Genomic DNA, 18,661 nt, shown 5'->3' with positions numbered 1-18,661 from the left:
AATGCTGGCGAACAAACAGGAATAGCATTCATTTACACTCGATCTGATTCTCTGGGGGAAACAAACGTACTAAGTAAAAGGGAATTAAAACTTTTTTAACGTATAAAAAAATAATAATTAACGTATCAACACATTACTTAATGTTATAACGGTTATATACATCATACGATTATATTAACAGTTACTTACCCTTCATAATCATGCAGGCTGCCGCTGATGTCCGCACTGAGTCTCTGATTGGACCGTTAAAATTTGAACCGGAGTGAAGCGGGAAACATATTTAACTCAACAGTTGGGTTATAACTAAAAATAACCCAACGACGAAAAATAAAAAATGACCCAACAAATTTTAAGATAACCCAACACATTGACCCAATATGTGTAACCCAACGGTTAGGTTAAAAAAACAACCCAACGTTTTTACTGTGTGTGTAGAGTGTTCAGACGCTTTTTAAAGGGGTCATATAATTTTCTACAAGTTGATATGATTCTTTAGGGTCTTAATGAAAAGTCTGTAACATAGTTTGTTTGAAATTCATCAATGTTAGTGTGAAAAACACCTTTTTTACCCTGTCAAAAACAGCTCTTTTCAAAACAGGCTGGTTTGTGGGATTCTCCTTTAATGCTAATGAGCTCTGCTGACCCCGCCCCTTTCGTCTGATCTGCTCTCTGAGAGACTGTTTACTTTAGCCACATTCATAGTGAAACTTGCTAATTAGCATATTATTAGGAAAGGCGATTTTCAATGATTCATTTAAGTACATTATACTCATTGCTGGAGGCTGGATCATGAGGATTCGCACGAACATTAAAGAGATTAAAGAAAAACTACTTGGTGGATTTTTATCATATAGGGTGGTTGTGTACACACACTGCCAACACACATTTCAGTTCAAACAACTTGTAAGAGTACATGCAGCATTATATGACCCCTTTAAATAATTGCTAAAAGCTTCATTGGACAAAAACTTTTTGCCATTTAAAAAAAAAAAAAAAAGAAATAGTTCTTGATCCTGACACAAATCTGAAACACAAGATGAGGAATTACTACTGCTACTCCTTCTCTACCTGTTTTGAGATATTGCTCAAAAACTCTCTCTACCACATGGCTTAACAAACCGGATTCCAAAGAAAGTTGGGAGACTGTACAAATTGAGTAAAAAAGGAATGGAATAATTACAAATTCTCATAATCTTATATTTTATTCACAATAGAATATAGATAATATATCAAATGTTGAAAGTGAGACATTTTGAAATGTCATGCCAAACATTGGCTCATTTTGGATTTCATGAGAGCTACACTTTCCAAAAAAGTTGGGACAGGTAGCAATAAGAGGCCGGAAAAGTTAAATGTACTGTACATATAAGGAACAGCTGGAGGACCGATTTGCAACTAATTAGGTCAATTGGCAACATGATTGGGTATAAAAAGAGCCTCTCAGAGTGGCGGTGTCTCTCAGAAGTCAAGATGGGCAGAGGATCACCAATTCCCCCAATGCTGCAGCGAAAAATAGTGGAGCAATATCAGAAAGGAGAAGTCTCAGAGAAGAATTGCAAAGAGTTTGAAATTGTCATCATCTACAGTGCATAATATCATCCAAAGATTCATAGAATCTGGAACAATCTCTGTGTAAAAGGGTCAAGGCCGGAAAACCATACTGGATGCCCGTGATCTTTGGGCTTAGTTTTGTCAAAAGACCCGGTACCAAGTTGGTACTAAAAAAATGAATTCAGATTTCTTTAAGTACGGGTGGTACCCAGTACCCAGTCAACCGGGTTCTTGATGCATACAGTGCTATGACTTCCGCGAAGCAGAAAACGTGGACGGAATCTCAAAATCCAGTTACGAAAATTAAACTTACATTTTAAAGCCTGCATCTCTGATGGTATGGGGTTGCGTGAGTAAATGTGGCATGGGCAGCTTACACATCTGGAAAGGCATCATCAATGCTGAAAGGTATATCCAAGTTCTAGAAAAACATATGCTCCTATCCAGATGTCGTCTCTTTCATGGAAGACCTTGTATTTTCCAACATGACAATGCCAGACCACATACTGCATCAATTACAACATCATGGCTGTGTTCAAGAAGGATCCGGGTACTGAAATGGCCAGCCTGCAGTCCAGATCTTTCACCCATAGAAAACATTTGGCGCATAATAAAGAGGAAGATGCAGCAAAGAAGACCTAAGACAGTTGAGCAACTAGAAGCCTGTATAAGACAAGAATGGGAGAACATTCATATTCCTAAACTTGAGCAACTTGTCTCCTCAGTCCCCAGACATTTGCAGACTGTAATAAAAAGAAGAGGGGATGCCACACAGTGGCAAACATGGCCTTGTCCCAACTTTTTTGAGATGTGATGATGTCATGAAATTTAATACCAACTTTTTTTCAGTTTAAACATTTGGTATGTCATCTATGTTGTATTCTGAATAAAATATTGAAATTTGAGCACTTCCACATCATTACATTCTGTTTTTAATCACAATTCGTACAGTCACAACTTTTTTGGAATCTGGTTCGTACTTAAGGAAACCTAAAACACATCCCTAGTGATAAGAAAGAAAACTGCCAACAAATTTCTTATTTACAGGCTCATGTCTGGATTAATGTGGGACATCCCATAGTGTGGGCTGCTCATAGAGAGCCCAAAGCTGTGGAGCCCACCTGGGCAAACCAGCACTGGATCTGTTTAGGTTTGATGTGGGCTGGCTTATAGCCCACTGTGCCCACAAAAAGCCAGTACTGACCCCGCAAGGACATGTTTGCAGGGTTTTTGCCTGTGTTTTCTTGTTTAATTAATAATTTAGTTGCTACACATTTGTGCTTCAGATGTATCTACTAAAGAGATAAACAATTATTTTAGCCACTTTCTGTGAGGATAATGAAAAACAGGAAACACCTATATATAGAATCAAATGTAAAGTTAGTAAAGTAACCTTTCAAAAGGATTGCTTGCTTGTTGGTGTGCTTTGTGACTATTAAAAGTGTTTCCTGTTTCCATGATCACAAATTTCTGACCCAAACCAGTATTAGCAAGCACTTCTTGATTGATCACAACTGTGGAAAAAGATTTTATTATGATTAATTGGAAAAATGTCTGCGTAAGTCACAATGTGCATTTCCACATTTTCTGGATTTATTAGTCTAAATACTGTGAAAAAAAAGACATAGTTCAATCTTTTTTAAAGTATTTTTGAATTCCTAAAACACATTTCTTGAAACCATCACTCATTTTCTCAAAACCTTAAACACAAATAAAAACAAACTAAATTCGCAGAATCCCTGACTCTTCTTGCTAAATAAATTGCTTCAAAACCATTTCGCCTGTGCTCAAACAAAGCTTTCAAATCACACACACACACACACACTAGTCAATCATATTCACACTACAGATCATTCATTGGACACTACATTAACATACGGATAAAACAGTTTCCAGTGCCTGTTTGTAGAAAAAAAATCAAATAATAAAATAAATTCCTGTTTGTTGCTACCATCTGTGATGAGTTTGAGCTCCATCACGTTAATTATTTACAGACTTTTTTTTATCATCACTTTCATTTCTGTAAAATGCAGATATATCCTCTATCGTATTGCTATCCTCTTACTTGCTTTAAAGGCGGATGTATGTCTACCTTTGAATGCAGGTGAGGATGCATTCAAGCTGCATTCGGTGCGACCTGGAGGTAAGACAGGCTCAGCTGAGAGAGAGGAGAGCTGTGCTGGAAACCTCCCGGGCTGATGCTTACAAGTCTAGGGTAAGTATACAGAACGCTGCTAACAGTCCCACCACCTCTACTCCATGTGTTTATCTGCACAGGCCTGGTGCACCCAGGATGTGATCTTCCCAGATGTCCTTCGCTCCGGCTGGTTATCACGAGTCAGAGACAGAATTGCAAATTCAAGGCGGTTTAATGACAAGATATAATTATCGTCATACAAACAGACAACAATGACGCTGATACCACAGGGGGAGAGTGGCGACGATCACAAGCTCAGATGGTGTGTGACGCAGGGACCTCGGTGGACAACAGTGATGATCCTCGGTGAGCCAGTGCTGTAATCCCAGTGAAGGTGCTCATGATTCCGGTGCAGGGAACAAGAAGACTCGATGAAGAACAACGGGGGAATCCACGATCCAACACAGCCAGGGGAACAGAACGGAACACAGGAAAGAACCACAACGATCTGACAACATGAGACACCAGTTACTGCACTTTAATAGACACACACAATGGAACAAAGGTGGTGCTGTTAATCAGTAGTGATCAGGGATCATGCACACAGACACACACCTGCACTCTAAACAAGCCAAGGGAGAGACAGTGCAATTCATGAATCGTAACACTCGGTGCATCCACAGCAGAGGATGAAAGCCAGGCTCCGGGCGACGACTTCTCCCCCTCTGGTTTTCGAGAAAGCCGCAGGTGCAGTTCTGGGTGGAGACTATTATTGTGTCAGGACCACTCCCCATGTATCAACGAGGACACGAAAGGTTCAGTAGACTTGTTGCTTTAAACGAATGGTTAATGTCATGGTGTAAAGAACAGAAACTGCTCTGTTAATAATTGGAATCTTTTCAGGGAGAATCCTAGGCTTTTTCACGCTAATGGTCGAAGAACATCTCCAGGACGATTTGCTCTATAATATGACTAGTAAGCCAGTACTTGAATAACTGCTATGATGGCTTTTGTTCTACCCACATAAATGATAGAAGCACTCTATCATTTATTCTATTAAGACTGTGTCTGTTCCCAAATAGTGAGGTCAAATAAATTTAACATAGGATCTAGAAAGAAATCTGATCTTGATAAAAGCAAAAAAAAATTAAATAAATGAACAAAAACTATTTTTAAAGTTTGGGCTCCTAAACATAAGATCACTCACACCCAAAGCAGTTAACTCCAACCCATGATCACAGATAATAGTAAAGAAAAAAAATGTCACCGGGCCCATTCATCGCCTACTAGATTTAATTATATCGCATGAGATCAATCTTACTGATATAGATCACAGTAACCTCAAAGTGATGATGTTACTGACCATTTCCTTGTATCGTGCATGCTGCACATCACTGATATATATGGCTCAGCGTTACCGTCTGGGCAGAACTATTGTTCCAACCACTAAAGACAGAGCTACAAATAACCTGCCTGATTTATCTCAGCTGCTCTGTGTACCCATAAATACACATAAATACTCAAGAAAGAAACTCGTAGTCTTGAACACAAATGGAGAAAAACTAACTTGGAAGATTTTAGAATTGTATATATATATATATATATATATATATATATAGAACATAACCAAAACAATCCAAGATTTTTATTTAGCACAGTAGCTAAATTAACAAACAACCAGACGCAGCCAAATTTAAATATTCCCTCAACTTTTAATATTAATGACTTTATGAATTTATTCACTGATAAAATACAGTAGATAACATCAGAAATACATTAAGAAATGTAGATTCTACAGCATCTTATACTTCAGTTTCATCTAGGGTGACCATATGAGCCATTTTCACAGGACACGTCCTTGCCAGGATTTTTATATTGCCTAAAATATCCAGATTTTGTCTGTTTGTGCTGTGCAGATCGATCATTGTATGACATTCATAAGAGCTATAGAGAGCAGAGCAGATGGCTCTGAAATCACTCTCTTGGTACAATGATCGATGCGCAGCGACGCTTCAAGTTGAATGAACGAACAAACACCTAACATGTATGTATATTTGCATTGCTTTGATCGTTCTCTGTAGATCTCACCTTCTCACACACCACGATTGGTTGATTATGTACCATACCTGCATTGTATTGGTCAGACTGCTTTGGATGTTTTAGGCAATATAGAAATCCTGGCAAGGATGCGTCCTGGGAAAATGGCTCATATGGTCACCCTAGTTTCATCCATTGCACCCAAAGATAAAATGCAGTGCTTTACAGCTATAGGACAGGAAGAGCTAAGTAAACATATCACTGCATCTAAACCTGTTTAAATAAATAAACATGTTTATTAGTACCCACTAAATTACTGACATAGTTGTTACTGTAGCAGAAGAACTGCTTCTCAATATTATTATCTTGTTATCTGTAGGTCACATCCCAAAACCATTCAAGATGGCGGTTATTTAAGCCTCTTATCAACAAACAACAACTAGATCCTAATGAACTGTCAAATTACAGACCCACTTAAAATCTTCCATTTAAGTCTACAATTTTAGAAAAAGTTGTGTCTACTCAATTGTGCTCCTTCTTGCAAAAAATGATCTGTATGAAGAAAGACCACGTCTAGCCCTATTGTTAATGCGGCCCTGTATACATTGTTAATATTGTTAATATTTTTTTAAAGCAGCTTATAATTTCAACAGAAAACATATAAATATTTTTTTAAACATTAAAAGAAATTATTCTATACATAACTGAAAGTACTTTTTACAACCGTGTACAATATAGCTTAGGTTTAACATCAGAAAAACGTCAATTATTAGCCCAGCCTTGCCTCCATGTGTTCTGGGGTCTTCAGGAGGTCAATCTCTCGGAGGACAATGCGGTGGACAGTGGAACGATGCACATGCCAAACACTGTGGAGACCACTCTGTATGATGTAGCCTACCACTGGCAGACAGAAGAGAAACACCAGAGTCTGGATTGTGTCATTTCTCAGAAGATCCAGCAGCACAGTCAGGGCCCTCCCTGTTCATTAATCTTTGGGGAAATCAGTTATTATTCATCTGAAATGAATGCAATCACCACATAACTAATCTCTATATTGTCAAAAATATACAGTATTCAAAGGGATTTCAAATCAATTAAATTATTAAATACAAAATAGAAAACATTCAATTCAGGTTAATACAGCACCATATAGCCAAAAATGTAAATACACAAAAGTACAAAAACCAAACAAAACAATGTAAGATTGTAAGATTTCGTAATGTGAAAATTGATCTGTGCGAATATCTCCTATGTAATACATCAATGTCCAAACACTGTCCATAGATGAAGTTGGCTGATAGCAAATTAATATCCCACACTCCTGTAATGAAAACGAGCCACTGTTCTCAAACACGAGAATCTTCCTTACCAGGAATAAAAAAAATTAAAATAGTCCAGACTGTGGTCTCACTTTGAAAAGAATGTTAAATCCATATTGAAACTTGACCATGATGTGGTAACCTCACCAATTTAAAGAGTCCTTCTAAAATGCATACACATACACTGTGTTAAACTCTTAGCATCAACCCAAATATAGGCCATATATACATGTACCATCTCTGTAAAAAACATCAGCAATGTTCACATTAAAAAAAAAAAAAAAAATCCTTTAGATTTGGGTTTTGAATTACACATTTCCCAACTAGGACACAGCACACCTGCAATAATTTAATGTTATACAACACAAATATCCTTTATGTATTTAATCCCATTCTATTAACCAATGTCTTTGCTTCTAAATTTCGATGACCCAGTTCAACCATATTAATAAGCAAAAAAGACTCTAAGACAAACATTTGTGTGTCTTTTTTATATCGCTGAGGTGTGTTGACATTTATTCTTCTCCATTTTACTCCATTTCACTGTACTACCCCTGTTTCTGATAGGGCTAGATGGGGCTAAAGCTAGCTGACTACTACTAGCCATCTGATTGCCAAAGCCTTACCATGCCCCCCACAAATTATCCCTGTTATTTAGTGGTGCTTTGCCGTATATTCCATGCATTATCATGGAATGATTATCATTAATATTATAGTGACTGTTCCCAAAGACCCGCCTCGTTTAGTTACTCAGAAGAATTATAAAGGACTATGGATATACAGCCTACAAGATTTTCATTACTGTATTAACAGAATTGAAATGATTGTAATGAACAGTACTAGTAAATAAATAGAAGCAGAACTGCAGCATACTATATGTCACTGAATATTAAAACAGAGAATATTGCGCAGAATGTGAAGTATACCATTACACTACAGTTCATGATCTGGTTTAATAACAAAGGGACCATTTGTCAGACACTTAACTATCTTGAGGCCATGAGTTAGTATCTTCAGGCTATATTGAGGCCACGAGTTAGTATTTTGAGGCCACAAGACGATTATAATTTTTTTTTAATTTTTTTTGACAAAGTGGGACCAGAGGGGCTCCATAGGCAAAAGCCAGACATGAGTGTTATGAAGATGAATAAAATGTTTAATGGGACTGAATTTGTTTTGAATGTGATAACTTAATAAAAATATTAGAAATGTATAATTAGGCTCTATAACGTTTCCTCACGGTTATTCAAACAGTGAATAAATGTGACGATCGTGTGTTGGGACAAACACAAGGAGAGGGTAGATCCAAATGCAGGTAGTCTTTAATAACAAAAAGGGTCATTCAAAACAAAACAGTACTAAGACAAACAAAACAAGAAGTGGGAACCGGATGAAACGGGAACTCTGAGGAACGAGAAGGTAAGGGGAAGTCTCGGGAGACGAGAACGTTCGTACACATAGGGTAAGGACTCCATACAGACAACAGAAGGACAGCTATATATATATAGGGAGACTAATGACAAAGGATTGTCAGCACCTGTGCGATTTAATTGGAGTGCAATTACTGTAAGTAATGTAAGACAGGACCAGACTAGAGGAATTAAAGTGCCTATGGTGAAGTGCCTAAGGAGAAGTGAGCTCACTAGGGAACACCCAGGAAAACAGAGACTAACAGCGTGACATTACCCCCTCCCCTACGGAGCAGCTCCCAGATGCTCTACCTGAAACACAGGAAAACCCAACAGAAAAAGAGGTAGGAGGGAGGTGAAGCGGCGGCGGACTAGGGGGAGGGACGGAGGGTCAGAAAACAGAAACAGGAGAACTAGATAGAATGGACAGACAGAGACAAACAACCAGGTGGAATGGAGAGACAAAGACAGGACAACCAGGTGAACAGCAGCGGGCACCACCTCGGGGACGGCAGTGCCCTGCTCGGAAACGTCCTCCTGGACGGCAGCGGCCCACTCGGGAACATCCTCCTGGCTTTGAGGAATGGTAGACACCCGTCTCCTCCTCCACCCTCTATGTTGGCAAGTCAGTGGCACCTTGTCTGGAGACTCAGGCGTTGAATCTTGTGCTGTGGCTCTGGGCTGGCGGCCATCTTGTGCTGTGGCGCTGGGCTGGTGACCATCCTGGGCAGTGGCTCTGGACTGGCGGCCAACCTATCGGAGGAGACAGGAGTGGCTGGGGTATCCCACGGAAGCCGATGCTGTAGGTAGCACACAAACTCCCAGAACCCGAATGTGTCCAATTGTTCGAGTTCCTCCTGAGGAACCGGGTCATCCAGTCCAGAGTTAAAATATTCCTTGAGGGCCGCATCATTGTAATCCATGCCCTCGGCCAGGGACCAGAACACCAGTGCCATGACTCCCACGTCATTGCCCTCTTGGTGGAAGGAAGTCAACCTTAAATATTTTTCCTTCCGCTCCACCATGCTGGTTGGGGAGGAGAGATGAAAAGACATACCGCTGGATCTTCGATTGATGGAGTCCTTCTGTGACGATCGTGTGTTGGGACAAACACAAGGAGAGGGTAGATCCAAATGCAGGTAGTCTTTAATAACAAAAAGGGAAATTCAAAACAAAACAGTACTAGGAAGACAAACAAAACAAAAAGTGGGAACCAGATGAACTGGGAACTCGGAGGAACGAGAAGGTAAGGGGAAGTCTCGGGAGACGAGAACATTCGTACACATAGGGTAAGGACTCCATACAGACAACAGAGAAGGACAGCTATATATAGGGAGACTAATGACAAAGGATTGTCAGCACCTGTGCGATTTAATTGGAGTGCAATTACTGTAAGTAATGTAAGACAGGACCAGACTAGCGGAATTAAAGTGCCTATGGTGAAGTGCCTAAGGAAGTGAGCTCACTAGGGAACACCCAGGAAAACAGAGACTGACAGCATGACAATAAATTATAGCTAACGTTATAGAAATTAACTGATATTAAGTGCTAAAGTTTGGTTAAAACGTTTGTAGAAATCTCTTGCATGACAGCACTTCAAAAACACAACAAAGGGAAAGACCATTGCCTTATAAAGTGGCTGTCTTATTGTTTGTGGGCTTTATGTAAAAAAAAAAAAAAAAATTACTGTCTTTTAACACTTTCGCTAGGTATTTGAGTAAATGAAAACACAATAAATATCAATATGAATTCCTCAATTGAACAATGTAGATTAATAGTGTGGGCTAAGTGAGGGTACCAGCACTAAGGGGCCAACGTTTTGATAATAGGTAAAATCTCAGAGACCTTGTGCTGGGGGCCCTTAGGTTAGCCCTAAGTGGGCCCATAAAGGCCCAGTGCAGACTTGTTTGCAGGGAGGGTTTAAGTGTGTTGCAAAGGCTAATCTTTAATAAAACTTTGTTATCTTCCCATACAGTCATCACTGAAACCAATTTATACTGCGTTCTTGACCAAAATGCAGCAGTTTATATTTGACATAAGAGGTAATTCGAAATTGATGTGTATATTCTTGCGTCTCTCTTTTTATTTTGAACTGAAACCGCGCAGACCCATACCCTGTGGAACATCTAAACTGAATTTTGCTAATAACAAGCGCAGTGTAATAATCAAATTAGCCATTTTAGCTGATATAAAGGAGAGCAGTGGATTAAGACTGCCAACCAGAAGGTTGCTAGATCGAATGAATGAATGAATGAATGAAGGTTCTTGTCAGTGTCACCACCGTTTCCCTGAAGGGTACTTACAAGTCATTTCAGATGAGAAGTGTTTACTAAGTGACTGCAGGTTATTCAATTGTATCTCAACACTAGATGGCACAAGAGGCTATATATGACTCTAATCTGCTGCGCTGAGAGAATGATAACTCAACTAAAAAGTAATTTTGCTACTAAACAGATTACATGATTCTAGAATGGAGCTGAAACTCATCTAAATTGAAATACATTTTCATTTAGTCATTTAGCAGACGCTTTTATCCAAAGCAACTTACAAATGAGGACAATGGAAGCAAATAAAAAACAACAACAAAAGAACAATGATAAGTAGCTTAGGCTATAACAAGTCTCAGTTAGCTTAAACACAGTACACGTAGCAAGGGATTCTAAATAATATAATAAATAAAAAGAAAACAGAGCTTTTTTTAGAATTGTATAATAAATGAAAAGAAAAGAATACAAAAAGATTAGAAAGGCAGGCTTAGTTTGATTTTTTTTTTTTTTTTTTTTTTAAGAATAGAATTAGAATAGTGAGTGCTAAAGTTAGAGAGCCAAATAAAGATGAAAGAGGTCTGTTTTAAGCCGATTCTTGAAGATGACTAAGGACTCCGCTGCTCGGATTGAGTTGGGGAGGTCATTCCTCCAGGAGGGAACATTTAATTTAAAAGTCTATCTATCTATCTATCTATCTATCTATCTATCTATCTATCTATCTATCTATCTATCTATCTATCTATCTATCTATCTATCTATCTATCTATCTATCATGTCTGTATGTATGTGTGAGAGTGCGCGCGCGTGTGAATGAGTGTGTGAAGTTCCTCCTCCAAGTCTCTCGTAGGGAGTCCCGTTGAACTTCCAAGACTGTGAATCAATCACGGGCTCGCGCGCGCGGTGGACGCGTTCGTCAGTCATCTCCAGTTCACGCTCAAACTGAGGCCGTGACGTCATCGCAGCGAGGGTCTCCGGATCTCAGGTGTATCCCGGAGCTGTCTATCCCTCCAGCAGTGTGTCGTCAGATCATATCAGGAATAACGCGGCGGAACGCGCGTCTCCAGCGACATGGGAAAGACCCGGGCGCTGATCCTGCTGTGGGCCGCTGTCGGTAAGTTTGCTGCGGGAACATCTGAACTGCAATTGTAGCAGAGAAATGACAAACCCTCCGCACACGGCGTGCGTCGGTTGTATCTGACAAGTAACATGATGACTGAATCAACCTGATTAAATTAGGTGCATTATCAAAGTGAAACATTAAAGTGTTTTGCTAGGTTACCTAAAATGCGTTTCACAAGGTGACATCTGAATTAGCTGCTTTTATTTATGACAAAATTTAATTTAATATGACTGAATCAACATGATTACATTAAGCGCATTATCAAAGTGATATAGTTTAGATTGTGATATCATTTTTTACAGCGTTAACCATTGCTGCTGAGATCTTATTAAACAACTCAGTCATTATAGAATTGGTCTGCCGTAATTTCTTATTAGATTGATATGATATTTACAGTAAATACCTCAAAGGAAGTAAATATACATTGATGTATAGTGTAGATTTGCATAATAAATTAGATTTTACTACACCTCTGAATCATTATTTGTTCCTCCATGATTTCTTCATATTATTAGATTTGCATGGTCAAAATTGACACTAAATTCCTCAAGGGAAGTATGCATATTGAAGCAGTCTATAGTTAAGATTTCCATTTTGAATTAACTCTAACTACAATCATTATATAATTATTAGTTCTTGATTTCTAACTATTTACAGTAAATACCTCAAAAGATGTATTAAATTAGATCTCTATAAAATGGGACGAATGCCTTGGCAACTATTGGCAAGCTATTGGCAATGCTATTTCATGCATACTGAGTTTTTTATACTGTTAAAGAGTTGGATTCCCATGCTAAACATGGAAAAAGTAAAAAAAATAAATAAGTTGTACGTTTGAAGGAGTATTTTTGGAACAAAAATACTCCTTCTGTTTTGTCAAAAAGTTTCGGAAATTTTTTTTTCGAGTATGGCTCTGTGTGACAGATGGAGCAGAATTTCCTTATATGGGTCCTAAGGGCACTTCTGCCGGAAGAGCGCGCGCTCCCTTACAGCGAGGCTGAGCACAGACATTTCACTGATCAGAGCGATTCAATGATCAGAGCGAGAGCGTTGCGAAATGTCAAAAAAGAAGTGTGTTTTTGGTTGCGAGGGCAAGACAACCCTGCACAGATTACCAAAAAAAAACATGAAGGGACCAGTGGACGGAGTTTATTTTTACAGAGCATCGACGGAGTTGTTCAAGTGTTTGTTCCCTGCATTTCGAAGATGCTTGTTTTACAAACAAGGCCCAGTTTGACGCCGGATTTGCACATCGTTTATTTCTTAAGGATAATGCAGTCCCAACGAAAAAGGGTCACAATCGTGTGTTGGAACCGCAGGCGGTGAGTAAAACTGCTTCAAATATCTCTGTGTTGTTAACTTAGCTATCAGCGCGTAAGCACATCAACACATCACATACCACATAGAGACGCTGTTGTAGTCGTTGCTGCTGCTGCTCTCGTTCAATTTCAGCCTCTCGATCCATGGCCGTAGATTACTTGGGGATGTGGGGGACATGTCCCCCCCACTTTTAATTTCATGGAAATTCTTCCCACGCACTTTTTCAGTCAAATGTGTTCGCATAGAGGTTTTCAAGAGCTGGTGTGAATAAATATAGATTTAAACTCAAAGAGACAGGATAGTCTGCGCATGACCTGATATTTTATTCGGACCCAGGAGCACTAAACTCTCCTGCAGTGTGTGTTTCATTCATCCTCGAAGCCGGAGCGCGCTCTCGCGCAGAAAGTCATTTCAGGAAACTCCTTATATGGGCAACAGCGTCCAGCTATCGCTGTATGAAAACAGTTGTTTGAAGAACTGCAACTTTTGGAAACACGAAGAGATTAATATACGATTGCGACAGTATATGTTTTTTTCAAGTAATCTCCAGCAGGTTATAAATACAGTATACTAACAAAACAGTGCTAATTGACATAGATTTATTACAGTATAGAAACTGTTCTGCCTTATTATGTGATAAATAAGTGTTTGTAGTTTATTTAAGAAATCATTATTTTTGTTATTGTCAAGCAGTTATAGATTTCTAAGCGAATTAAAAGCTAGAAATTAGAGAATAAAGTTACCCATAGTATCCACTACCAGTCAAGTCTCTTTTGTTCACCAAGCCTGCATTTATTTGATCCAAAGTACAGCAAAGCAGTAAACAGAAATATTTTTACTAGACTATTTAAAATAGCTGTTTTCTATTTGAATATATTTCAAAATTTTGAGATTTTAAAGCTTGCTAAATAAAAGTATTCATTTCTATAATTTATTTTCCAAAAAATATATATTTTTGAATGGTATACTGTATAATGTTGCAAAGGCCTTTTATTTCACATATATGCTGATCTTTGGATCCTTCTATTCATCAAATAATGCTGAAATTTTTTTGACTCATGTTTTAAATATCGATAATCAGCAAATCAGCATATTAGAATGGTTTGATTTCTTAAGGATGTGACACTGGAGTAATGATGCTGAACATTTACCTTTGATCACAGGAATAAATTACATTTTAAAATATTCAAATAGAAAATAGTATTTTAAATAGTAAAAACTTTGAAAACTTTTGCTGTACTTTGGATCAAATAAATACGGGGTTGGTGAGCAGAAGAGACTTCTTTAAAAACATAAAAAATCTTACTGTTGACTGGTAGGCTATATAGATTACAGAAATGTTCTATTATAATGTTTTATATTATATTGTAGTGTGTGTGTGTGTATATATATATATATATATATATATATATATATATATATATATATATATATATATATATATATATATTCATTTCTGTCCCCCTCACTTCTGAAAAGATGGCTACGCCCCTGATTCTGGATCATAAATATACGCTGAATCTGACTGTTAGCCATGGTTTGTTTTGGATGTTTTTTTTTTCCTCACGATAATGTCACAGCTTCCACATGCTCTCAACGCAAAAGCCTACTGGCGCTCGTGATTCTTTAGCTTCGCCCACATGTCACGCCTCCAGACGCTCGTGTTTTTCTGAAAAAAAAATCGGTACAGATTATCTTTCTCTTATGAATATAATAAAACTAAAGACTTTTTGGAGTTATGAAGGATGCAAGGTACTACTCTATAGGTACTACTCTATAGGTACTCAAGATTAACAGGAGATTGACTGAAAATGGGCATTTCACCCCCCCTTTAAATTACACTGTTACCCTGCACTTAAGATATGACATGGAATGGCATGCAAACTTATAATTTTAAAATATAATAATTGTAATTTGAATCAAAAAGGGATTGAAAGGTTTTGTTAGTTCATCAAATAACATTTTATTTTTGATTAATGTACTGGTGCTTTAAAGAAGCCAGAAACCAAACCACTGATCAGATATCTGAAGAAACCTGTAAAGAAACTAAACAACTTTTAACCTTCGAACAGCCAATCGGTCGTTTTTCTTTTTTTTTTTTTTACCTAAATACTGCAACCCTTGAAGGGCAATTATTTTTACAGGAACATTGCATAACGTATCTGTGTCTTGATTAAAAGTTTCTGATTAACATGGTCAAAATGTATAGGTTCTAAATTAAAAATGTTGTCTGTAAAGTTTTTTTATTTTATTTAAAATTTCAATTTTGTACAGTGCGATATGCTGACATATTTGGGTTTTATGCATTAAAGGAATACTCCACCCCAAAATGAAAATTTTGTCATTAATCACTTACCCCCATGTTGTTCCAAACCCGTGAAAGCTTTGTTCATCTTCGGAACACAATTTAAGATATTTTGGATGAAAACTGGGAGGCTTATGATGGTTCCATAGACTGCCAAGTAAGTTACACTGTCAAAGTCCGAAAAGTATGAAAAGCACTGTCAGAAATGTCCATCTGTCATCAGTGTTTCAATTGTAATGTATGAAGCGACAAGTATACTGTTTGTAAGAAGAAGAAAACTAAAAATAATGACTTTATTCAACAATTCCTTTTGTCAACAGTCTTTTCTGTGTCTCTCCATATCACTCAAACTGACTAAATTGCTCTTCCGTGTCAGCCGTGCCACAAGGATGCACTGTTTTCTTTTCAATTTTCAGGAGACTGTTGACAAAGGAATTGTTGAATAAAGTTATTTTTGTTTTCTTCATTTATAGGGCTGGGACAACGCGTCGAGGTCATCGATGACGTCGACACAAAAAATACGTCGACGCAAAATATGCGCATCGATTCGTCGACCTGTTTTTTTTTTTCTCTAAAAAACGTTTGCAAAAGGTTTACCTTATGTGTGGTGAATATATGCGATGGCCGGATCAACATTCTGTCCAGCGTTATATAACCAATCCTGGTTTTTTTCTGCATTGATCTTTTTTTTTTTTTTTTTCGGCTGTCAAAGCATTATTTGATCGATGAGTGATGTAGAATGACAGGGCGCGTACGAGAGATGCGCACGCACACTCACAGTCTTCAAACAACACGAGCGCTTCTTGCTCTCTCTCTCCCTTGTGCATATTAATCAAAACCATTAAACACGATAGAAAAAGGGTGAAACACCAAAGTTTCACGCACATTCGCGCACTCACAGTCTTTAAACTACACGAGCGCTGTCTTGCTCTCTCTCTCTCCCTCGTGCATATTAACCAAAATCATTAGACATGATAGAAAAAGGGCGGAACGCCAAAGTTTCATGTGGAGCATTCAGAGATTTTTTTTTTTCTTCTCCATGACAGGCTGCTGGCTCCCACTGTTATTATTATTATTATTATTTTTATTTTTTTTGAAAAGCACTCTCTGTATTAGCTTAAAGCCCTCAAGTTTACATTGGTTACTGTATTCTTTCAATTGCTCTAAACAAATATTTTGGGTAACCTTTTTATTGAATGCTAGACATCAAGTTGTTGTTATTTTCATCTGAAAGAAGAACTTTTTTTCAGTAAGTTATGTGTTTTCAAGGCTTCAAGGTTTTATTGAAAGTGCAAAGTAATGCATTCTTACTCATTCTTTTATTTTGTAATTTTAAGAGCAATAAACTTATATTGCAATCATGCAATGTTAAGGAATTCATATTTTTTTATTCAGATATGTAAATCAACATGTATAAATTGTTAGTAGTCAAATAATGGGGAGATAAGCGAAATCGAATCAGTCTGGAAAAATTAATCGTTAGATTAATCGATGCATTGAAAAAATAATCGCTAGATTAATTGTTTAAAAAATAATCGTTTATCCCAGCCCTATTCATTTACAAAAAGTATTCTCGTCACTTCATAATGTTACGGTTGAACCACTGATGGCAGTTGGTCTATTCTGACGATGTCTTTCATACTTTTCTGGACTTTGACAGTGTAATTTACTATGCAGTCTTTGGGAAAGTCACAAGCAAACCAAATATCTTTCAACCAAAATATCTTAAATTGTGTTCCGAAGACAAATCAAGCTTTTACGGGTTTGGAACGACATGGGGGTAAGTGATTAATGATAAATATTTGCATTTTGTGGGGGAGTATCCCTTTAACTCGGATAGAAAAAGCTATTTATGGTAACAATTGCAGGTTACCACTTTTTCTGGTGTGTTTAAAATCATAATTAACCAAAATACAAGAGTAAGTTGTCCTGTTTCAAATGGAAATCAATAAAGCAGTGTTGTGTTTGTGTTCTGAAGGTTTATGCGACAGCAGGTCGGTGATGGTGTCCGGGGGCCCCCTGCTCCGGGTCGAGGGCCAGCCGCTGTCCATTCACTGTGATGTATCGGAGTACCAGGGCCCGAGAGAGCAGGATTTTGAATGGACTATAACACGAGGGACAGAAACCATCAATGTGATCTCAACGTTTGATGATCGTTTCACAGACCACTCTCTTCTGGACCGCATATGGAGCAACGACATTAGTGTGTCACGACTAGCAGACAACGCCGTTGAACTAAGAATTCAGGAGGCTCGAGTTAGTGACAGCGCCATCTACCGCTGCAGTACTCCGAGCACAGACTCGGTCATTAGTGGAAACTATGAAGCAGACGTCCAGCTGCAAGGTCAGTATGTGCTGTTTTAAATTGTAAAAAATTACCTGGTGTAAAACATTTGCAAACAAATAAATAAAACAAATGCATAATGAATATGCAGAAAATTAGGTTTAATATAAACTAATGCAACTAATGCAACTATTGTTTTTCAAGGTAATGAATCCAAATTGGAGACAAAAAAGACTTAGATAGCAACCAGTGTTATTATGAGGCATTTAACCCTTTTCAACTATAAACTGATACTTTTTATTGTCTCTGTGTGAACTAGTAAAATGCATGTTGGCGTAGTGTTTCTTTACAAAGTGACATTATCAACTACTGGCCTGGTAGTTGATAATGACCATAATACAGTGTGTTTAGTCATTTTCACGGATCTGTGTAAACAAGGATCATTTTGCCAATGTCACCTGTATGTGAGACTTTTCAGTGCATCATTGTCATGTAAATGTACCCCTCAGTATCACTGAGATGCAATTATAGTTTTGATTAATATTTCTATATCTGTTATAATTATATAATTATATATTATATAAAAGTTTTTATCACTTTTAGTAGTTTTTGTATTTAAATATGTCTATACATGTTTAAATATGTCTATAGTGGCTGACACTAAAACATATCCAGGATGGAGAATACTCAGACACACACAGAGAAATGAAAATGTTAAACTATTATATTAAAACTAATTAAGAATGCTTAAACACACACACATATACATGCACACATATTTTATTGTAGACATAGATATTTGAAATTAATGAGGTAATAAAACTGGACATCTCATCTTTATAACACTATTTTTACAAACCCGTAAAAAGGAATGTAATTTACAAATCTCATAAACTTCACAATAGAATATAG

The 18,661-nt window shown here is 37.6% G+C and overlaps 1 protein-coding gene and 1 long non-coding RNA gene across 2 annotated transcripts in view; one reads left to right on the top strand and one right to left on the bottom strand.

Moving 5' to 3' along the window:
- Positions 1–3,901: 3,901 nt before the first annotated feature.
- LOC127943515 (uncharacterized) lies at positions 3,902–4,633 on the bottom strand. Its single transcript, XR_008149770.1, has 2 exons — positions 4,304–4,633; positions 3,902–4,196 (listed from the first exon to the last, which is right to left on the bottom strand). It is a non-coding gene; the product is annotated as an uncharacterized LOC127943515 (long non-coding RNA).
- Positions 4,634–11,566: 6,933 nt separating this feature from the next.
- LOC128010919 (prostaglandin F2 receptor negative regulator) overlaps positions 11,567–18,661 on the top strand; it is a 64,269-nt gene continuing 57,174 nt past the window's right edge. The window contains exons 1-2 of the mRNA XM_052593052.1: positions 11,567–11,831; positions 17,444–17,809. Coding sequence (XP_052449012.1) covers positions 11,789–11,831; positions 17,444–17,809 — 409 coding nt within the window. The 5' untranslated portion in view covers positions 11,567–11,788. The remainder of the gene's footprint in view (positions 11,832–17,443; positions 17,810–18,661) is intronic.

This window comes from Carassius gibelio, chromosome A1 (genome assembly GCF_023724105.1).
Source record: "Carassius gibelio isolate Cgi1373 ecotype wild population from Czech Republic chromosome A1, carGib1.2-hapl.c, whole genome shotgun sequence".
In the NCBI taxonomy this organism is placed as follows: Eukaryota; Metazoa; Chordata; class Actinopteri; order Cypriniformes; family Cyprinidae; genus Carassius; species Carassius gibelio.
The sequence above is the reverse complement of the archived record's forward strand: the minus strand, read 5'-3'. Positions and strand labels throughout refer to the sequence as shown.